The 19,371-nt window shown below is 40.9% G+C and overlaps 3 protein-coding genes and 1 pseudogene across 4 annotated transcripts; 1 reads left to right on the plus strand and 3 right to left on the minus strand.

Moving 5' to 3' along the window:
* Nucleotides 1–894: 894 nt before the first annotated feature.
* Nucleotides 895–4,024, plus strand: LOC115688388 (uncharacterized). Of its 2 annotated transcripts, none has more exons than XM_030614189.2 (5): nt 895–1,181; nt 2,895–3,012; nt 3,133–3,222; nt 3,300–3,398; nt 3,504–4,024. In XM_030614189.2, exons 1-5 carry the CDS (start codon nt 1,114–1,116, stop codon nt 3,603–3,605), a joined length of 477 nt encoding a protein of 158 aa, XP_030470049.1. In that variant the 5' UTR covers nt 895–1,113; the 3' UTR covers nt 3,606–4,024. The 2 variants fall into 2 exon arrangements, with proteins under 2 accessions (XP_030470049.1, XP_030470048.1); XM_030614188.2 differs by having other exon boundaries at nt 900–1,181; nt 3,121–3,222.
* LOC115688387 (enoyl-CoA delta isomerase 2, peroxisomal-like) lies at nt 3,997–5,544 on the minus strand. Its single transcript, XM_030614187.2, has 2 exons — nt 4,595–5,544; nt 3,997–4,398 (listed from the first exon to the last, which is right to left on the minus strand). Exon 1 carries the CDS (start codon nt 5,362–5,364, stop codon nt 4,645–4,647), a length of 720 nt encoding a protein of 239 aa, XP_030470047.1. The 5' UTR covers nt 5,365–5,544; the 3' UTR covers nt 3,997–4,398; nt 4,595–4,644.
* Nucleotides 5,545–10,446: 4,902 nt separating this feature from the next.
* LOC115688368 (transcriptional regulator SUPERMAN-like) lies at nt 10,447–11,293 on the minus strand. Its single transcript, XM_030614168.2, has one exon. It carries the CDS (start codon nt 11,175–11,177, stop codon nt 10,650–10,652), a length of 528 nt encoding a protein of 175 aa, XP_030470028.1. The 5' UTR covers nt 11,178–11,293; the 3' UTR covers nt 10,447–10,649.
* A 4,900-nt stretch (nt 11,294–16,193) lies between these two features.
* On the minus strand, nt 16,194–18,463 carry LOC115688367 (cellulose synthase-like protein G2; annotated as a pseudogene).
* Nucleotides 18,464–19,371: the final 908 nt, after the last annotated feature.

Genomic DNA, 19,371 nt, shown 5'->3' on the forward strand with positions numbered 1-19,371 from the left:
AATGTCATCACCGAATTTTTAATTTGTTCAAAGTGATCTTTGGACTTTTGATACATGTTCAATTTAGTTCCTAAATATATGAAAATAGTCAATGTAGTCCTAAATTTGATTTAATGGAATGATAACATTGAGCATTCTCATATAGTTCAAGGATTACATTGAACATGTACTAAAAGTCCAGAAGCACCGCACTAAACAAATTAAAAGTTCAGGAACCACTTGTATATAGAGATAAAATTCTAAATTCATATTAAACAAATTAAAAGTCTAGGGATCACATTGCACGTTCAGCCAAAGTTTAAGGACATCTGTGTCATTATTCCTTTACATTAAGAAATGCTCTCCTCCATATTTCAAATTATTTATTTCTCAAAAATTCTATTTTAGCCATCTCAATCGTTGGGATAACTCGACCAAATTGAAATTAAAGAACTTAGTAGCACATTAAAGTCAAAGATCCATTCCACCCAAAAAAAGAGAGTCAAAGATCCAATTACATGTTTTACTGTAACGGTAAAATATCCGTGTCTTGCAGATAGATAAAAAAATATGCGGTCACCTAGAACGGGTTTCGCTGTCGTGAAAAAGAAAGGCCTCCTATAACTTGTAAATCTTTCATTATAAATCAAATTAGGCCAAATATAATTTTGTCAAGAGCAGAAATTTAGGCCGTCTAAATCCCAAATACCTCAAACTGTCCAACTTCAATTTCTAAACAATTTAGGCAGGTTCTCAGCACCTTCTTTGACAACCATAAAAAAAGAGAAAAGAAAAAAAAAGGACATCTCTTAGCAATTCTCATTTTTATCAATTTTTTTTTTTGTCCTGGTTTTTTTTCGAATGATATACTTTGATAGTTCAAGAGGGGAAGAAGAGGCTTGGCGTTGACTTTGACCGCCCTCCACGCAATTCCACCAACCACAAAGCCCATCGTTTTCTCTCTCTCTTCCTCCGAAGTCCCCTCCTCGTTGCGCTCTCTCTTCTGTCGCTCTGTCGCTCTTCCCTTGGTCGCGCAGACAGACCCACCCGAGATTTGCTCCTCAGACCTCTCTCTCCCCTCTCTCTGTGCGTGTCTCTCTCTCTCTCCGTGCGTGCGGGAATAGCGAGGAAGAGATGGGTTTCTTCTCGTTCCTCGGAAGGGTCCTCTTCGCGTCCGTCTTCCTCCTCTCCGCATGGCAGATGTGAGTTCTCTCTCTCTCTTTCTCTGTCTCTCGCGCGCGCTCTTTCTAGATCCGTCGAATGGATTCGGGGTTCTCGGGTTTCTGGGTGTTGCTGCAGCTGAAGCGGAGCGGCGGGATGAGCTCTGGCCCGGGGTCCTTGCGTGCTCGCGCTTGCTGGATCTAGCGTTTAGTTGAGCGGGGCTTTTGCCTCTTTCGTCTTTCCCCCCTTTGGGTTGTGTGATTCTCGGTCGGATTCGCTTCATTACTGGTGTCGAGATCTGCGGTTCTGTGCTGGATCTAGCGGGTTTTCGTGGGCGGTTGCGCTTTTTCTCTCCGTTTGACGAGTTGATGCGCAAGGAATCTTGAATCTCGGGTTGATGTGATGTTTGTAGTAACTGCTCGCGCTTCCGCGATGTCTGCCTGTTTTGGGTTTCTGGGTTCTTGTTAGTCTGCACTACTTGCTGTTTAAATTTATAAAGGCGGGACATTTGTGCGTTTCTTGTTCTTGTGATGACTTTTTAAATTGCACTCGATGCCTTGGTGACTGGTGTTTGTGGTTTTGCTTTGCTTCGTAATGAGGTTTAACTACTCATGGAAATGGGTTGGGGGCTAGTCATTGTATGGAAGAGAGCTTGCGTTTCCTTTTGAAAAAAATATGATGCCAGTTTTGCCAAGTAGATAGGGCTTGGGGTGACCGTTCAGAGGGACAGTTACAATGCAGAGATGACATTCAATTACAGAAAGATAATTTTGAGATCCTGTTAGTTTCCTTTTCTTGCTTGATAACAGATGATTGGGTTGTTTGGTGTGGGGGATTCGAAGCAAACGTGTAGATTAAATAGATGCCTGTATTGCGTAGACTATTGTTCAGTTTGCGTAAAAATATTCTAATGGGACTAGGGATATGCATTTGAGGATCCCTTTGAGCCGCCATTTTAAGGAGGGCAGGTTATGCAATTCATGCATAACTTACATAATTCATGGTGAGAACTATTGCGATACAAAGAGTGGTCAGTTTTGTTCTAGTTCAGATTGATTCATCTGCCTACCGACAGGATTCAATTTAAACTTGCGCTTGCTTTCTCATTGAGCTAACTGCTGCAAATGGATAGACAGTTTATGTAATTCATTGCAGGATCTTGAGGTTGTGAAGCATATTATGGGATGTTGTTGATTTCCCTGGCCTTAATGTGTGTTGTGTGCATGATACTTGTGATGAGTGCCCTTAATTTTGAAACTTTATTTACAAGGAAACACTGAGAAAGTTAACTGAGAACTGATGGAGTTGCTTTTAGGGAACTTTAAGGTAGTTTACCTTTTTTTTTGTAGCTTTGGGCGGTAGCCATATGTCTAACATGGAGGATTCTAATTACTCTTTTTTCCATAATTGGAATTCTGTCTATTGATTTGCTTTCAAGTTCAAATCTATTGATTTAATGCTTCTGTAGCCTTTTCTCCCTACTTTTCACGAAGGAATGCAACTTTTATCCAGAACATGGTCATCCTCTTCCCTTGTCTTCTTCATGACTTTTATCTGAATTTGTCGTGAAGCAACATATTTGTGGAGTTAACGAATCCTCTCTAATTTGTTACTGTTGAGTTTCATGATATTTGTTTTGGTTGTTTAATCGGATTCACCTGCCTAATTTACTATGTGGAAAGTCCTCTTTTTGGATGTTTTGGTTTTACTAGGTAGTAATGGGTTTTTATCGAACATGTTTTGCTGTCCGGCAGGTACAATGAGTTTGCTGTTGATGGGGGTGCCACGGCGGCTAAGGAGTTGCGCCCTAAGTTAGATGTTGCCTTGCACCATCTGTCCTCCAAATTGGGAGTTGCGACGCCTGATGTTGATGTAGGTTTTCTGTCGTTTTGTTGTGCTCCATTCATCTTCCTTTTTGCTTAAATTTAGCTTTATTCCTCCTTTTGCATTATCTTACTTTTATACACCCTGATTTTTCAGGATTTCATGCAGACTAGACACGTGGTCGCATCAATCTACGTTCTTAAAGGCCTCGGAGGCATTTTGTTCGTGTTCGGTAGCTCCTTTGGGGCTTATCTCCTGGTGGGTCTCTTATACGATTTCCTTCTTTAGAGTTGGTGAAAGTTGAAGACGATTTTTTAACTTACTTTTGTGCGCAGCTTCTTCAATTGGTGCTCACAACTCCAATTCTCTACGACTTTTACAACTATGACCCAACCAAGCCCGAGTTCGAGAGTCTTCTTAATGTCTTCACACAGGTATGCATTCGATCTCGCCTATTTTTCGTCGGCTGTTTGATGTACTTTTTTTGCACTTTGTGACAGACACTAAAATCGATGCTTTCTCCCCTGCTCTCCTTCTAGAACATGGCATTTTTCGGTGCCCTTCTGTTCTTCATAGGGATGAAGAATTCGATTCCAAGGAGGCAACTCAAGAAGAAGAGCCCAAAAGTGAAAGCAAATTAGAAGTGGAGGTGCATTGAACGGTCTCGAGCGCTTCCAGTTAGTGGGGCGGGGTCTTCATATGGGTGGTGGGGTTTTGAGTTGGTATGTTATGGCATCTCTTGCAGCATCCCCAGGTTATAAAACGATTTTCGGGCTACTCTTTTTGGTACACATTGCTGTGATTTTTCGACTCCAAAGGTTGTTAGGATGATTCTCGAGTGACGGGAATGATGATATTTTGTCATTTTGGTTAAGTCAGTCGGTTCACGAAGGCTTACTCTTCAAAGGGTTTGAATTTATCATTAGATGTTCAGGATTCTTAAAAGGTCTCTCTTTTTAATTGTTTGTGTTTGTGTTTGACGGATCTTATGCAAGACTCGAACCTGACTGGTAAAAGTTAGGGTGCTCTAGATTTGAGGAATATAAATCCTTGTGAGAAACATTAGCAGCGAAATCAAATTATGCCGGAGGGCAGGATCCCGAATTCGGCATACCTCCAGAGAGAAGCAGGGTTTGAAGAAACACCATTGCTCGAGCACATGGGCCAGAGAAGCCGTGGGAACCAGAAAAAGCATGAATGCATTTGCTTGGTGTAAACAAGCCCTCTTAACGAATTACTGAGCTAATACCCTATCCACGAGTACGGTTACTCCGTGCATCGAGGAAAGTATCCATGTGCCTGCTGGGACGATGATAGATCGAGATGAGGATAACTTGAGTCGTCAAACATTCGAGAGCCCGAAATGGAAGGTTCGGGTCATCGATCCGGCTGGAGCACAGATCATGAGGCAAAAACGATCACCGAGGTACCGACCTGATAGGAGAGACCTGATCGAAAGATAAATCGATGCATAGGTCGATTCAGAATACCACCCAAGAAGAAACAGGAGAAATGTATCAACATGAACACTTATCACTCCATGAGCAAGCAACAAAGCTGATGAGATAGATAGATCGGCGTGAACATAGTTTCGACATTACATTGCAAGAAAACGTAAGAGACGACATACATAGGAAAGCCAGCACTTGCAACTTTTTGCCATCAGACCAGACCAACTCGTCAAAGCCTAGGAGTCGCGATGACTTTGGTGGTCAACTCCAACACGCCACACAGCTCCGGGTACAATCCCTTCCTTATCTCGGCGTACACCTCGCCGTCCCACCTCCTCCCCGCCAGCTCCTCCGCCAGCCGCCCGCCGGCCCCCGCCACCCCCTCCTCGCCGTCGTGCGCCCCCTCCACGATCCCCATCGCCACCGCCTCCTCCCCCCTCACCTTCCTCCCCCTCAGCACCACCTCCCTCCTCGCCGCCGCCGACCCCACCTTCGCCCTCAGCACCGCCCCGAAGTAGTCCGGCAGCGACAGCCCGATGTCCACCTCGCTCATGTACAGCACCCCGCGGTCGCTCCTCATCACCACGTAGTCGTGGCTCAGCGCCAGCAGCAGCCCCGCCGCCGCCGCGTGCCCCTGCACGGCGGCGATCGTGGGCATCGGCAGCGAGATCAGCGCCGCCACCACGGGCTTGAACTCCTCGACCATCTGGTGGAGGCGCCGCTGGGCCTCGTCGGGGGATCCGGCGGACTGGGCCCAGGCGAGGTCGAACCCGTTGGAGAAGAACTTGCCGGCGGAGGTGGTGACGAGGACGGAGCCGCGGGTGGACTGGGATGCGGCCTCGGCGAGGGCGGAGAGGAGGGAGGCGATCAGGGTGGGGCTGAGCCGGTGCTCGTCGGATCCGGTCAGGGTCAGGTAGAAGACGTCGCCGCGTTTCTCGAGCGTGCACATGGCGGCGACGGCGACGGCGACGGCGGCAGCGGCGGCGGCGGCGGCGAAGAAGAAGGGGAGGAAGAGGCGTTGGGCTTGCGTGCTAGGAGGATGCGATCGATCGATGTTGAATATTATGCGAAGGATGGGGCGAATTTCTCTATGGCTTTTTTGGGTAGTTGGGTATTGTTGTGGAAAATAGAAAGAGGAGAATTATGACGTCATGCCCCCCCAAAAAAAATACGATGGTAGGTACGAAGTATTCATCAATGCTAGAAGTGGTGCGACAATTAAGCTCCAATTCAAAGCGATTCGAATGCCTTGTCGAACCGGTTTGAGCTCGTGCTAGTGATAATGAATTTGCGAGTATAGACTAATTAGTACGAAGCCTATTAGGTACGAGTCTTGTAGGCTGATTTTGCACTCTTTTGACGAGACATTAGGGCGAAGCGTCTTGAAATTATATAAAATAGAATAAAAAGAAAAAAAAAACTATATAAGAAAGGTCATATCAAATTCTTACGTCGCCTAAAACTAATCGGTGTAACAGAGACACTCGACTGGCACAAGTGATATGTAAATTTGCGACTGAAATGCGCTCAAATTATATATCTTTAAGGCTACGTTTGGTTAAACTTTTGAGGAAAGCTTTTGGGAGATATAGAGGACTTTTAGAGGGGTTTTCCAAATCTAAACAGTGTTTGTTAAATTGTAATTCAACGATCCATTGTAAAGAAATTTTGGGTTAAATAGTATTTAGAAAAATTATTCTTGCAAAGGGCTTTTCTTATTTTTTTATTAAAAAAGGAAAAAAAAAAACTCAAACCCTTCACTAGCTCCAGCGAAGGGCTCAAGCCGCCGCAAGCCAGATTTGGTGTTGGCAATCGTTGTTTGAGGTTGTACGACCTTAGGCGTCCCTCGGTAAGCCCCAGCAAGGGTCGCGCGACCCCAGGCAAGTGCCGCTTGAGGTCACGCGATCCTAATGAGGAGCCGCTTGGGGTTGCGTGACCATTGACGGTAATCAGCCAGCCTCACGCAACTATTAACGAAGCTTCACCGGCAATCTATGCATAGAAGACGAACAGTTATACCGAGGGAAAAATTGGTAAACGAAAAAATGAGTGAGGGTAATTTTGGAAGAAGGAATATTATTTTACCCTAGGAATGGCCTTCCACAAATGCTAAAAACCCAAAACAGGTTAGGCTTTTAGTTTTGCCAAGACCAGCATTTTGCCAAAGAGGTTCCAACAAAATTTGCCAAAACACTCCAAATTTTCTCCTGCCTCTTGAGAGAGTGGTTCCCAAACAGAGCCTAAGCCCTTTTGATGCACTTTCCTAAAGAAATATGAACAATCTTATATTAACAATACGCGAAAGGGTCATGGTGCAGGCACGATGGGTTGTGAGTTAGGGCTAGCCCATTTGAGATGGAGCATAGTAGATGTTCGTTCGGGTGGGTCAAGTCATTGTGTCTAGTCGATAGTCTCCAAGCACGATGGCGTAATTATCAATAGTGCGCTCTACCACTAAATTAATGGTCGATTTTCGGTTGCAAGATAAATCAGATATTACCAACTTGGTATTGCGTCTTCCAGCAATTTTTTTTTTTATCTAGAGAGGGTGTTGGGGTGGTTGTTCTAACTACATATGACCGTATGTCCACAAAGGCACTCACATCAATGTGTTAAACTTACGAACAACATAAAACATAATGGGAAGCATCCTTAAATCAATGCTTATATATGCATGGCCGAATACGGTAAGGCTATGCTTGAGTGACCCCAAAACATGAATCCTCCAAGCATTCGATCTCTTCAATGTCTATCAAGTAGTTTCTCCTCGATTAATTTTGCAGAAATGAAGCTGTTTGTGCCTTCTTCATTGTGATCATTGGTGGACAAATTATACCCTTTAAATTGAAGAAAAGAATCCCCAATCCCATACAAAATCAGGTCACGCTATGAAAAGGCCAATTTACAACTCAAGGTGAGCACAGTTCAGCTCTGTTCGGTGTGGATGAAAAATCGAACTAAACTAAATAGGGGTTTGAAATTGAACTGAATTGAATTTTTTAGTGCAGTTCAATTTGAAATGGAATCGGATTGAACTTATCATTTTCGCGTTTTTCTTCATTTTTCTTATTTAGTGCTCTTGATTTTCATCTACTTTCGTCAGTTTTGAATTGGTCAAGGTCTCAAGCCAATAGAAACCAAGCGAAAAAAAAATGAAAGCAACATCGTCGTGACAAAAAGCTTGATTTTAAGTAAGAAAAATAGCAAAAAAATAAAAATTCACTTGACGATTTGGTTCGTTTTGGAAAAAAAAAATCCCAAACTGAACTAAACTGTCAAATTTCACTCAGGTTCAATATATAAATCTACTTATTGAAATCGCCTACCTAGAGCGAATTCAACCATTCGGTTCAGTTCGAGTCGACGATGGAAGCCAAATTATGCTCGGCCCCATTCAAAAGTAGGTTATACTAGTATTTTGTCATGTACCTATTAACATGCATTATTTAAATAACTCTTTTGGCGATTGAGGTTGATTTGGTTAAGAGAGAGCAAAAGTCACGATGGTGGACCTCTACCAACATTGACCCGTGAAGAAAAGTTGACCGGTTCTGATCTTCCGGGACAGATTACTCCTTGCCGATCGATAATTATTGGGTGCTTATTTGTTTTGTTACGACGACGTTCGAAAAACCCTAAATAACTCTTAATTTGGGCAGCACCGATATCTCTCATCGCACACTAATGTCATGTACCGGGAAAATTATTCAAAAAGTCATAAACCTTTTGTTTGGCGGCTAATTCAATCTTAAAACTTTCAATTGCGTAATTTTAGTCCTAAATATTTGGAGAATTTGCCCATTTAGTTATAAACATTTTAATTGTGTTAATCTAGTCCTAAACCTTTTGACGATCTGCCAATGTAGTTAAATGTAGTCCTTCCGGCCAATTATCCAAATAATAGTTTTAATACTAAAATGGCAAATCTTCAAAAGGTTTAGGAGTAAAATGGCACATTTGAAAGGTTCGGGAATAAATTTAAATTGGCACAATTGAAAAATTTAGGACTGAATTGACCGCCGTACAATAGGTTTAGGACTTTTTGGACAAGTATCTCGCCATATACTGCTTGAAGAGCGGACAAATAATAAAATGAAGCTTTTTTTTAATTTTTTGATTAAAATTTTCAGGTGGAATATGGAAGGAAAAAAGAAATCAATAAATAGATAAACATGGAGTGTTTTAATTAAAATCTTTAATCCTTTCATTTGGCACAATACCCTCTTGAAAGGGAAAAGGAGTAGAATATGGAATCAAAAGGAGAATGATATCCCAAATATATATGTTCAAAATGAAAACTTATGACAAGTTTGAGAAAGTGGAGCTAAGTTTGCCCAAAATTAAGGAAGTGGGCTTGGAGTAGGATTAGTCCTAAAAAAATTTGTTTTCTTAATTGATAATTGAATGTCCTAAGAAATTTTGAAACTAGCAATAAGAAGAAAAATCCAAGAAAAAATGAAAAGCACTTATAGGTAAAGAACTTGAAAAAAGAAGAAGAGAGGTATAATAAAGGGGAAATAAAAATAGCTAGAAAGGGCAAATGTTGGGCATTTGTTTTCATCTTCAAATTTTATTTCTATTAATATTATTTAGATACTATAATTTACTTCCATGAACAATTCCACTTTTGCCAAAGTTTCCTCGTACATAATTTCACACTCTTAGTTATAGCTTCACTTTTTGCACATTAAAGAAGGAAAAGAAAAACTCCACATTGGTGGCATGACGGTTTGAGCAAAATCAATTCATCTTAGCCCCTCTATAGGTTCCCTAAAAGTAAAGTTTGATGACACATAGGTATTAGCTAGCTATCTTAATCTCAATTAGTAATTTCATGTTCTATGCATCACTTTAATTATCTGATCAACTTTCGGTAACAACTTAAAAAAACCATAATCATTGACTAAATCCAATGAAGTTACAATGTTATGCACATGGAAGTTCATAACTTAAACATGAAGATTTCATTTTGCACATAGACATTCGTGCAACACTAACGCGCGCTACACAATGTAGGACGAGCTTAATCATACTTTCGGTTTACCATTTTAAGAAGGAGCTGGTATATTGTGTCGAAACACTATTATCACGTATTAATTAAGTTGCCAGCATCCAGGAATATCGGCTACATAAGACATGGTCAACACCATTACATCGTTTATTACTAGGAGAATATGAAGAAATCGACCTTTCTCAAATACTTCTCTGTCAGCATGCGATCATCAAATTTTCACAAGCATAATTTACTAATCATGCAACCATAAATGAGAATATGATTTCTTTTAAGCAAATTATATATGCAAGGGAAGTCACGCGGATTTTTGAACAATTTATCTGAGGGAAAAAGGAATTTCGGATGAAAATTCGAAGGAAAAAAAAAGTGAATTTTTCTGTTTTTGTCATTATTACGTTCCCAGCATTCACATAAAGAGTGCTGCTTATGCCAAAACATAAGAGATACTTCAGATTAAGTTAAGAACTCATACTTTGCATCTACACTTTCTTCTTGGTAAACAATCATCTCTCTTTGATCGACCAACAGCCACATGATGCTTAAAACAAGAGAATGACATGCATTCTCAAAAATCGTTAAGCAAAATATTGATCTTGTCTGTTGATGAACAGAAGAATGCAAACGATCGAATACCCGGCATCGATTTTCACCTTTTCTTCTTGGAAAACTTGGCATAAATTTGGATCAGCAGCAACTGGTAAGGTAATCAGATGTAGTTTAATTCTCAAGTGCAGAGCCTTCTTATAACCCTCAGGAAAATAAAGGGGCAATCGCACAACAAGAGATCAAACTTTAGTCTGATGCTAATTGCCATTTCAAATAAGAATCAACTTCTGATGGGTATCTTTGTTATGCATCTGGTTTAATCAAAATATGCCACGTTTCTTATCATGTCAATTGCTCTATAAGTTGTGTCGCCAGAAAAAAGAAATTGCTCTATAAGTTAAACAAACTCAGCACATGTATGTCGCTTTTTTTAACTTGTGCTGCAGACAAAGCATGAAAAAGAAAAACTCATTAGAGAAAAAAAAGTCACATTTTCATTACCTTGATAAAACGGTAATCAGAGCCAAGATTCAACTCATGGTATGCTGTAAGCCTCCTTCATAAAACCCTTGAAATCGACATTCCCACTCCTTATAGAATATATAGCAACTCTGAAAGAATATCATCTGTTCAATAATTATAAATTTCTCAAACCTAAATCAAAGCATAATAAATTACGGGTCGCGGCCGAGTCGAAGCTCCAAGTCGACTTCCTCCCGATTCTCATCTCGCTTCACTTCGCAGGTGCGCTCCATGTTCGACGGGCCGATTCGTAGGCTAAGACTAGCATCCAATATAATGTCATCTCCTCTTTGCAAAGAGTGCAAGCTTTCAAGATAATTGTTAGGGTTCATAGCAGATGCTTGCAGACCCTTGTGGCAATAATTTCTTTGTGCTTCGTCATCTTTGCCCAGGTCGTAATCCGGGGGTACTCGGCCCGATTTCGATCCAATATGATTAGATGAGATGACATAAGGATCGTAGATCTTCCTCATAGTGGGAGAAGCACTTGGAGCTTGCTTTCCTTTGGCTCTATCTTTCCGGTGGATGTTCATGTGACCACCCAGAGCTTGAGCGTTCGTGAAACCCCGCTTGCAAAACGTGCATTCGTAGGACCGTTTGACGCTCCCTTCCTCCTTCGGTTGCTCGATCGGATCACTTTCTTCGCTTGACGACTCTGAGCTCAGCTTCCCCGGTTCCATTGGAAACCCTCTTCTCTTTCTCAAGAGCAATTTTTTTGCAATTTGCTGTCCCAAAACCGCCAAGAAAGAATTTATGGGGAGATGAAGAATATGGTGACGGGTGATAGCAATTGGAGAGAGAGAGGGGGGGGGTGGGAGGAGAGGCGTGGGTTGAGGGGGAGGAAGAGAGAGAGGGGGTTCTTATGTGAAGGAAAAAGGTGAGGAGGGATGTATGAAATGACGACAATTAGAAGACATTGGCATTACCAGTGTGGATTTAGCGGATTTGTATATATAGAGACATAAAGTTTGGCCTTTGTTCCGAGAACCATTCTTTTGGCCGGCTCTTTGATGGGGTCTCTCTCTCTCTCTCTCGCATGTACAGAAGAAGAAGATCCTCCCCCACTAGCGTCTCGTTGTCATATAGCTTTCAACCCAAGTTTTCTTAACGCAGTAGTTAAAGGGCAAGTGACTGTGTGTAAGTTATCGTTTTTTGGAGAGGACACTAATATAGTAGTCCACAACGTTCAGCTACTAGTGTTGTTAATGGTAATCCTATGCACGAGGGAAGAGTCCTATATTTTGCATGTGAACTGATCTCCGTAGAATTTGTTCACACTCTTTTTCAAGAAAAGGGCCTTCTTATTCTACGGTCTATTAGAGCAAGCTCTTGATGTTGGAATGAAGTCACGATTCCTACCCATTTTTAGTTTGATTCCTATGATTTATTTTTCTAGCATTGGAGGTGATGCGAGCAATCTTTTAAGTTCGAGCACGTACTCATTCATCCAATGTGAGGCCATCGCCATCTGAAAATAGCAGATTTTCTAATCAATTTCTAACTAGGCACTCCGAGAATTGTATTCTCACTCAAATGTTGAGGTTCATCGAAAATTTTAAGTCATTCTCGTCACATTTCACTCTACTTTTTGCTTCAAAATCAAACTCGATAAAACGAAGAGTTCTTTTTTCGGTCGAAATAAAACTAAGAGTTTGAGGGGTTTATATTTGAAACATAACCAGAAGTAGAGGTGATCGGTTTCCAGGTTAGGCCAGTTCCACCCTAGAACCAAGAACCAGAACAGTAGGGCCAAGAACGGACCTATCCTGGTCCAATTCTCAAGTTGGATTGGTCTGGTTTAGGATTTTGGTAATTTCCTTTTCTTTACTCTTTAAAAGAAAAGGAATTTTTTTAAAAAAAAAATCATATCAGTTCAGTCTTAGTCAATCCGGACGGTTCGGTTCCGCACGTGAAACTGGACCGATTATTCCCAATTCGAAAAAAATTGGAACTAGAAACTGCCCAGAACCGCCCGCTACGGTTCGGTCTAGTTCTGTGCACACTCCTAACTGGGAATTTCTAAAATGATCCGATTCAAATTATACTCTAAAATGCGTGGCAGCATTATGTATTTCATTGTGCCAAAGATAAGTCTAATAATAACTTATAAAAAAAAATCAGTATTACTTACTTCTCGTGCACAAGCAGACAAACTTAAGGGAATTTTACCATCAGCTACATTTTCTTCTTTGGCCAAAGTTGCCAACAATCAGCATACTCAAATGTCCATTTTTGCGCTAAGGAGATTCTGCATATCAACTCGTTTTCACTTTCCAATATTGAAGCGTACATCTTTTCTACAAAAAGAAGATAATTTGTACATAGGTAATTTGATTTACAGAACATAATATCCCTAGAAACCTCTTGACCCATTTGCTTCTAGTTGTGACTCGAGGAATAATTATCTTAACCCACTTCTGGAAAACCCTCGTTGGTCCTTAATTTGCCATCCTTTTGATTTTAATTAGTGTTATTATCATTTAATTAAGGGGCAAGAAACTTTCAACTGATGAACAACTCACACTTCATTAGTAAAGCGTCTGCTGGCTATAAAAGAAAAGAAGAGAAAAGTGCATGCATAAGGTTCGAGGAGGAGTTGTTCAAAAGAATGATTTGACGTAAGACATTTGTGTCCATATCATTTGGTTGTTCACTACCATTATCTGGTGTCTGGTTGTGTGCCAATTAGTAATTAGCGAGGGGGGTTTTACCGGTTCTTCGTGCATGGACATATCAGACCTAGACGGCCTCAAAACGCGTTATTTCAAAGAATTTTTGGCATCTATCTCGTACAACATTTTCCTTTCTTTTTCGAGCTTTGACCACGTCCTCGATCAATGGCGACACAAAGAGAGAGAGAGAGAGAAGACGGCTGCTGCGTATTTCGAGTTTGATAATGTTATTCAAATGGAATCAAGCTCGTAATTAATGGGGTTATGTCGAAGACAAATGGAAGGAGGAGCGCATCGTCGGTGACAGCAACATGAGTGCTGTAACTGCTTCCACTGCCAGTTCATTCTTAATTGAACCCTGGAACGCAAACCCTATTTTCCTCTGCATAAAGAAAGTTTAGATCAATGCCTTTGACCCAGTTCTTGAAAAATCATCACTACAGTCATGTATGTATCAATAACTTGTATCGCCTGCATTTGAGACTTTTATGGTCTTTGTACGTGGACGTCCAAGTACTCATCAAGAAACCTGCGATTAAAGAAGAAATATCGCGACGAAGAGGACGACGACGACATGGAGTTGTTTTTAAAATCACTTTGTTGAGACGTACGTGTATAATTAGCCACAGAGAATCAGCTGTACATGACAAGTTCAAAGATTTTCGGGGGCATCTTTCAAGGTGGAGAATTCTTCCGGGGCTGCTTGGACAAATTACATAGATTCCCGACATCAACCTTGTTAACACCGAACTAGTACTGGAGTACAGCAGCATGTCGACTGCCTCCGAAGCATGTTGAAGGAAGCACAAACCTCTTGCGTAATTTTGGGGCTTGGCCCGATTCATCTTTCTCAAAGCAATGATCCTCGACGGCTCGATATGATCGAGAGTAGATACTCGATGCCCACTGTTCGTCTGAACTGGAATTATTTACTTGTTCTATTGATTCAACCCAGACTAGTGATCTCTCTTAAATATATGCATTGTCGATCTCCCGACATGTAAATGGTTCTGAACAGTGTATACGTGCAACCGAATCTTTACACTTGTCCGGTGATCGACCGTATTTGTGTGAATTGTTGGAATATTCAACCTAAAAACTTGGACTAAAAAATTGAGGGAGATAACATATAGATAAGATATATTATAACCGCGTATTTAAGCGAAGTGGAAGTTTTTTACTGAACACTGTTGTTGCGTGCAAGCCAATTTTTTTAACATGCATGACTTGGCATAATTTTTGTGGAAAGGGCACGACTCCTATTTTGTGTGAGCCACCTTAAACTATTAGCCAACCTTGCACCCTAGTCAGAGGAAGATCAGGGACATATGCCCCTTGTTTCTTATGCTAGTGTTGCACATCTTTTCCCCAAATGGGAAAAAAACCAAAAAAGTTATAAACCTATTATATTGGTACCAATTCAGTTATAAACCTTTCAATTGAACTATTTTAGTCCTAAACATCTTCATATTGGTACCAATTGAGTCCATCTAGCCAATTTAGGCCAGAAATTGCTAACGTGGACACTGGCCGTCCTATGTGGCATGGTTGGCGTTGACATGAACATTTTTTAGGAAAATTACCAAAAAGGTCACAAACCTTTTAATAAACGCATTTAGTCGTAAACCTTTTGACAATTTGCCAATTTAGTGTATCTAGCCAATTTTGGCCGAAAATCGATGACGTGAACACCAACCATCTTATGTGGTACCACCGACGCTGATGTAGAAATTTTTTTCATTTTATGAATATTTTACTTTTTATTTTTATTTTTTCTCTTTTTATCCTTTTTTATTTTCTGTTTTTTCATTGTGGCCGGCAAGATTCGACCTCATCAAGGCTAGGTTGGCAAGGCTCAATCTTGCTACTGCTAGGCGAGGTCGACCTCGCCCTTGCTAGAGGCCACAAGGGTGAGCTTTGCGAGGTCGACCTCGCCCAGCCCTAGCGAGGCCACATTGAAAACAGAAAATAAGAAGGAAAAAAAGAGAAAAATAATAATTCACAAAATTTTTAAAAATTATAAAAATTGTACACGTCAGTGCTGGCAGTGCCATGTATGACAGTAGGCATCCACGTCATTGATTTCGACTAAAATTGATCGGATGTAATGAATTGGCAAATTGTCAAAATGTTTAGGACTAAATTGGCACAATTACAATAGGTTTAAGACTTTTTTGGTAATTTGCCCACAATTTTTCTTACTCCACGGGCGCTGACGTCGAACATATGCTAGTGCCAATTTAGTCCATCCCTTGCTCAAGAAAGTTGAGAGCATGAGAAACTCCTAGTTTGTCATTGGTTCTTGAAGGTTCAGTTGTTATCTAGGATTGAACAATAGTTGATGTAAGTGTTTCAAACAATTGTAATCTTCTCTTGCTTGATTACAATAAAACCATCTTGTCAACCTCTGCCCGCAGAGTAAGGACATTGCTGAATCACGTAAATCCGTTGTGGTCGGATTTGATTTTATAATTTATTTCTTACTCGAATCATATCGTTTGATTGTGCTTCTGCATTAGTCCTAATAGATAACAAACTAAACTATTTGCCTCTTCAAACTCTCTAATTCATATATTCCAAAGTAATCCATGGCATCTTCAACGATTAAGCATGGAATGCTTTTGCCCCTTAGATGACAAATAGCGTATTCAAACTTTGAGCTTCGGCCTTGACGATGCCTACTGATATGAAAGCCTGGCAAGATCTCTACCCAAAGCAAAGATGTTTCTTTGACTCTCCAACGCAGCATCGCAGAGTTCACAAGTTGCATCAATGCGAGGACTCCGCTTTGCTGTTCTATCAATGAGCTACAAGCCAAGCAACAATTGGTCTCGTAAAGCATGCAATTTGTTGAATAACACATTTTGTTGCAATAGTACCATAAATCAATTAGAAGTTTGTAGAATTGCAGTCCAGGATAAGAAAGCATCACCTCTGAATATTTTCTGCAGAATGTACTACAATTATGCTAATTGAGGAACTGATATAAAATGACCTATAACTTCCTATACACAACTTTCATTATTACATGAGAAAACTTGAACCTAGCAACAACAATGCCAAGGAAAGAAAAGCTGACAGTATAGACTGATCGTGGAATGCGTCCTGTGTCCGTCCTCAATACCATCCCTTCAATCACAGGGTGGCTCATTACTAAGACGAAAACTGATAGAACAATCTGTATAAATAGTACGTCGCAGCCTCCCAAAGTAAGAACTCTAGCAACTCCACTGATGAATGAAGACATGTTCAATATCACTAGAGTCACCATCGGAGCGCAAAAGATTGTTTACGTTCAAAAATCGAATATCCTCATCTCGTATCCCTTGGGTTGCTGATCATCGTAGACCTTATTAGTAGGCAAGAAGCTAGCTCTTCTCATGCCAATTTGCATCATAATCGCATCTATGGTTCCGTATATGTGACCTGTTGTTGACTTGATCATCCAGATTCGCGGTTCGTTCAAGAATGTTTGGACTGAAAGGCCACTTGCTACTACTTCATAGAGATGCTAACAAAGTGATGATAGGAAGATGAAGGCAAATAGCATGATATATGAACTTAAAACATGACCATGAAGAAATCATTGATTCGCTCTTTCAAACAAATAAATCAAGCAACAAATTGAAGCATATTATATACAATGAAGGCAATGAGAATGGTATGTTCTAGAGCTAGGAGACAACTTACCTCAGAGTATATAGAGATGCCATTTACTAAACAGATCTGAGGAATAGTTGCAAAGCAGCAAATTGGCAAACAATAGAAGGGAAAAAGTGCAAGTTCAGCGTAGCACATGCTCTGAAGAATGGGCATCCTCAACGAGCCATAGATCAGAGGACAAAATCATGAGACACCGGCTTGCAAAAACCTGGCACTCCATCTTGTGCCTTTAATCAACAGATCATTGAAATTCATTGTCGCGGTCGCTAAAATTTGCGGCCATGATGGGCTATAATACACCGAAGTCCAGCCTTTGCAGTGTAAGGTAAAACCGGTGAAGTAGTCTTCTACCACAGAATATAATACAAGAAGCCCACCGAGATCATGGCAACCAAAAGTCAAATAAAAAAAGAAATGGTGTCATTTATAGCAAAGAACAAGGACTAATTATAATGTCTCTACTAGCTACAATACTTGCCTCTTTACCCCATTTTGTGCCATTTCATAGTTACAAGAAGCTAACAGTTAGGTTTCTCTCCTTAATGCTGCAGAGTCACCAGCAATGGTGTTCTTGCTTGGCTTCTCCTTTCGCCAAAGATATTTGATGAATTCATTCGAATAGACAAAGAGTTTCTTCAAAATCCATGAGATCAGAACCTGCTAGATTCACAGGAAAACGAGTGAATTAATTCATTACTGCGTTTATTTTTTCTACTGTGCTTCCTAGAAAACAAAATCGTTATTAAGGATCGATCTCCTTGCCTTCTTGTATGGATTTAAGATACAAGAACTCTCTTAATGTAAAAGCAAGTCCCAGATAAAACAAGTCCCTTCAATCCATCCATTCCATACCAACATGACTGAAACAGAGCAAAAATCATAGATAACAAAGGAAATTTGCATTCTATATGATAGGAATCTGTGAATGCACCATTAAAAAACTCCAAACGATTCTTTTTGCTTACCCAAAAGTAAGATCTGATCTTGCTATCATAGATGTCGTTCTCACTGATATTATGAAATCTTTGAGGAAATTGAACCTATGTTAGCGATTGAGATAATCTCAGATCCAAATGGAAACACATCGCCTGCTGAGCCAAAGTTGGACTTTTGGTGGACACAAGCTCATGATTTTCGGGAACTTGGAGTGTTTGCAAAGGCCCGGAGACAGAGGCAAACGACTGGATATGCAAGGAAATGGCCGACTGGCACCTGGAAGAACTAGACCACCAGGAAAGCGCACAGCTAAGGAATGGCCATGCTGCCAGCTAGTTTTGGGCACGCCAGCAAAGCTAGTCGGGCTCCCAAACAGTGCCCAATAGCGGTGATGTTCTTCGGTGCTTTAGCCGGGCCTCGATTCAGACTTGTTAAAATTCTATATTTCAAACTTATTTAAGTAGAGAAACTTACAAGATTTCTGGAGTGCTTTCGAGAGCCACCGTCTAAGAGAGTTGAGAGCATGATAATATTCCTCTTTTGTGATTGATTCTTGTGAGTTCAGACGTTATCTAGGACTGTAGATTAGGAAAACACTTGGGTGTGAGCGTTTGAGCGATTCTAATCTTTGCTTATTACAGTGAAATCATCTCGTCGGTCTCTGCTCGTGGAGTAGGCACGCAGCCAAACCACATAAATCAACAATGTTCGGCTTTTATTTTTGCAATTTTTTTCTTGCTCGAATTGTTTCGTTTGTTCGCGCTTCCACATTAGTTGCAGTAGTGAGAAACGAAAAAAACACAGATAGAGTCGAATGGTTAAATTTCTCTTTGCCAAGGAGAAGATGCGGGGATCAAACAAGCAAGTCTAGCTCACAAGCAGCTACGGAATGTCTTGGGGGCACGTGGAATCCTGTGTGAATCAAGAAGGACCACCTTGCAAGGCTAAATACTCCTGGAATGGTTGGTCCACAATCCCTGAATGCCGAAGGCGTCACACTCTAAGATCTGCTTTCCTTGGCTCGGCTGGTCTCGCTTGGACAAGTATGCCCCCGTCGTCTAGTGGTTTAGGACATCTCTCTTTCAAGGAGGCAGGGGTGGGGGATTCGACTTCCCCCAGGGGTAGAGTACTAAAAAAGGAAGTCGATTATAAATTAAGCGAAACAGCTCAACCAAAGCAAAGAGAAGATGTTGGGCAAGAAAGGAAGGGAGAGATCGAGCTTCAAGAAATAGTAAATGGTCTCAATCCTTTTCCATGTTCTTATTGCTGCATATATCGTAGTTGTCGCTTTTCTGACTTAGCACCCTGTCTTATGCTTCTTCGTCTGTTAGGAATTCCTCTACTGCTTGTTCATGTGAACATACCGATTCTAATGGTTTGTGCCTACCCGACAAGGGAATAGGGTGAGGAATTGCTAGGATGATAAAAAAAGTTTAAACTATTAGGCTCTGCAAACTCTCTCTAAGTCATATAGTCAAAAGTAATCCCTGCCATTTTGAACGATTAAGCATGGAATGCTTTTGCCACTTAATTGTCAAATAGCCTGTTCAACTTTGAGCTTCGGCCTTGACGATGCCTACTGATATGAAAGCCAGGAAAGATC

Source organism: Syzygium oleosum, unplaced genomic scaffold (assembly GCF_021117445.2).
Source record: "Syzygium oleosum isolate NSW1041296 unplaced genomic scaffold, Sole_v2.1 Sole_v2.01, whole genome shotgun sequence".
In the NCBI taxonomy this organism is placed as follows: Eukaryota; Viridiplantae; Streptophyta; class Magnoliopsida; order Myrtales; family Myrtaceae; genus Syzygium; species Syzygium oleosum.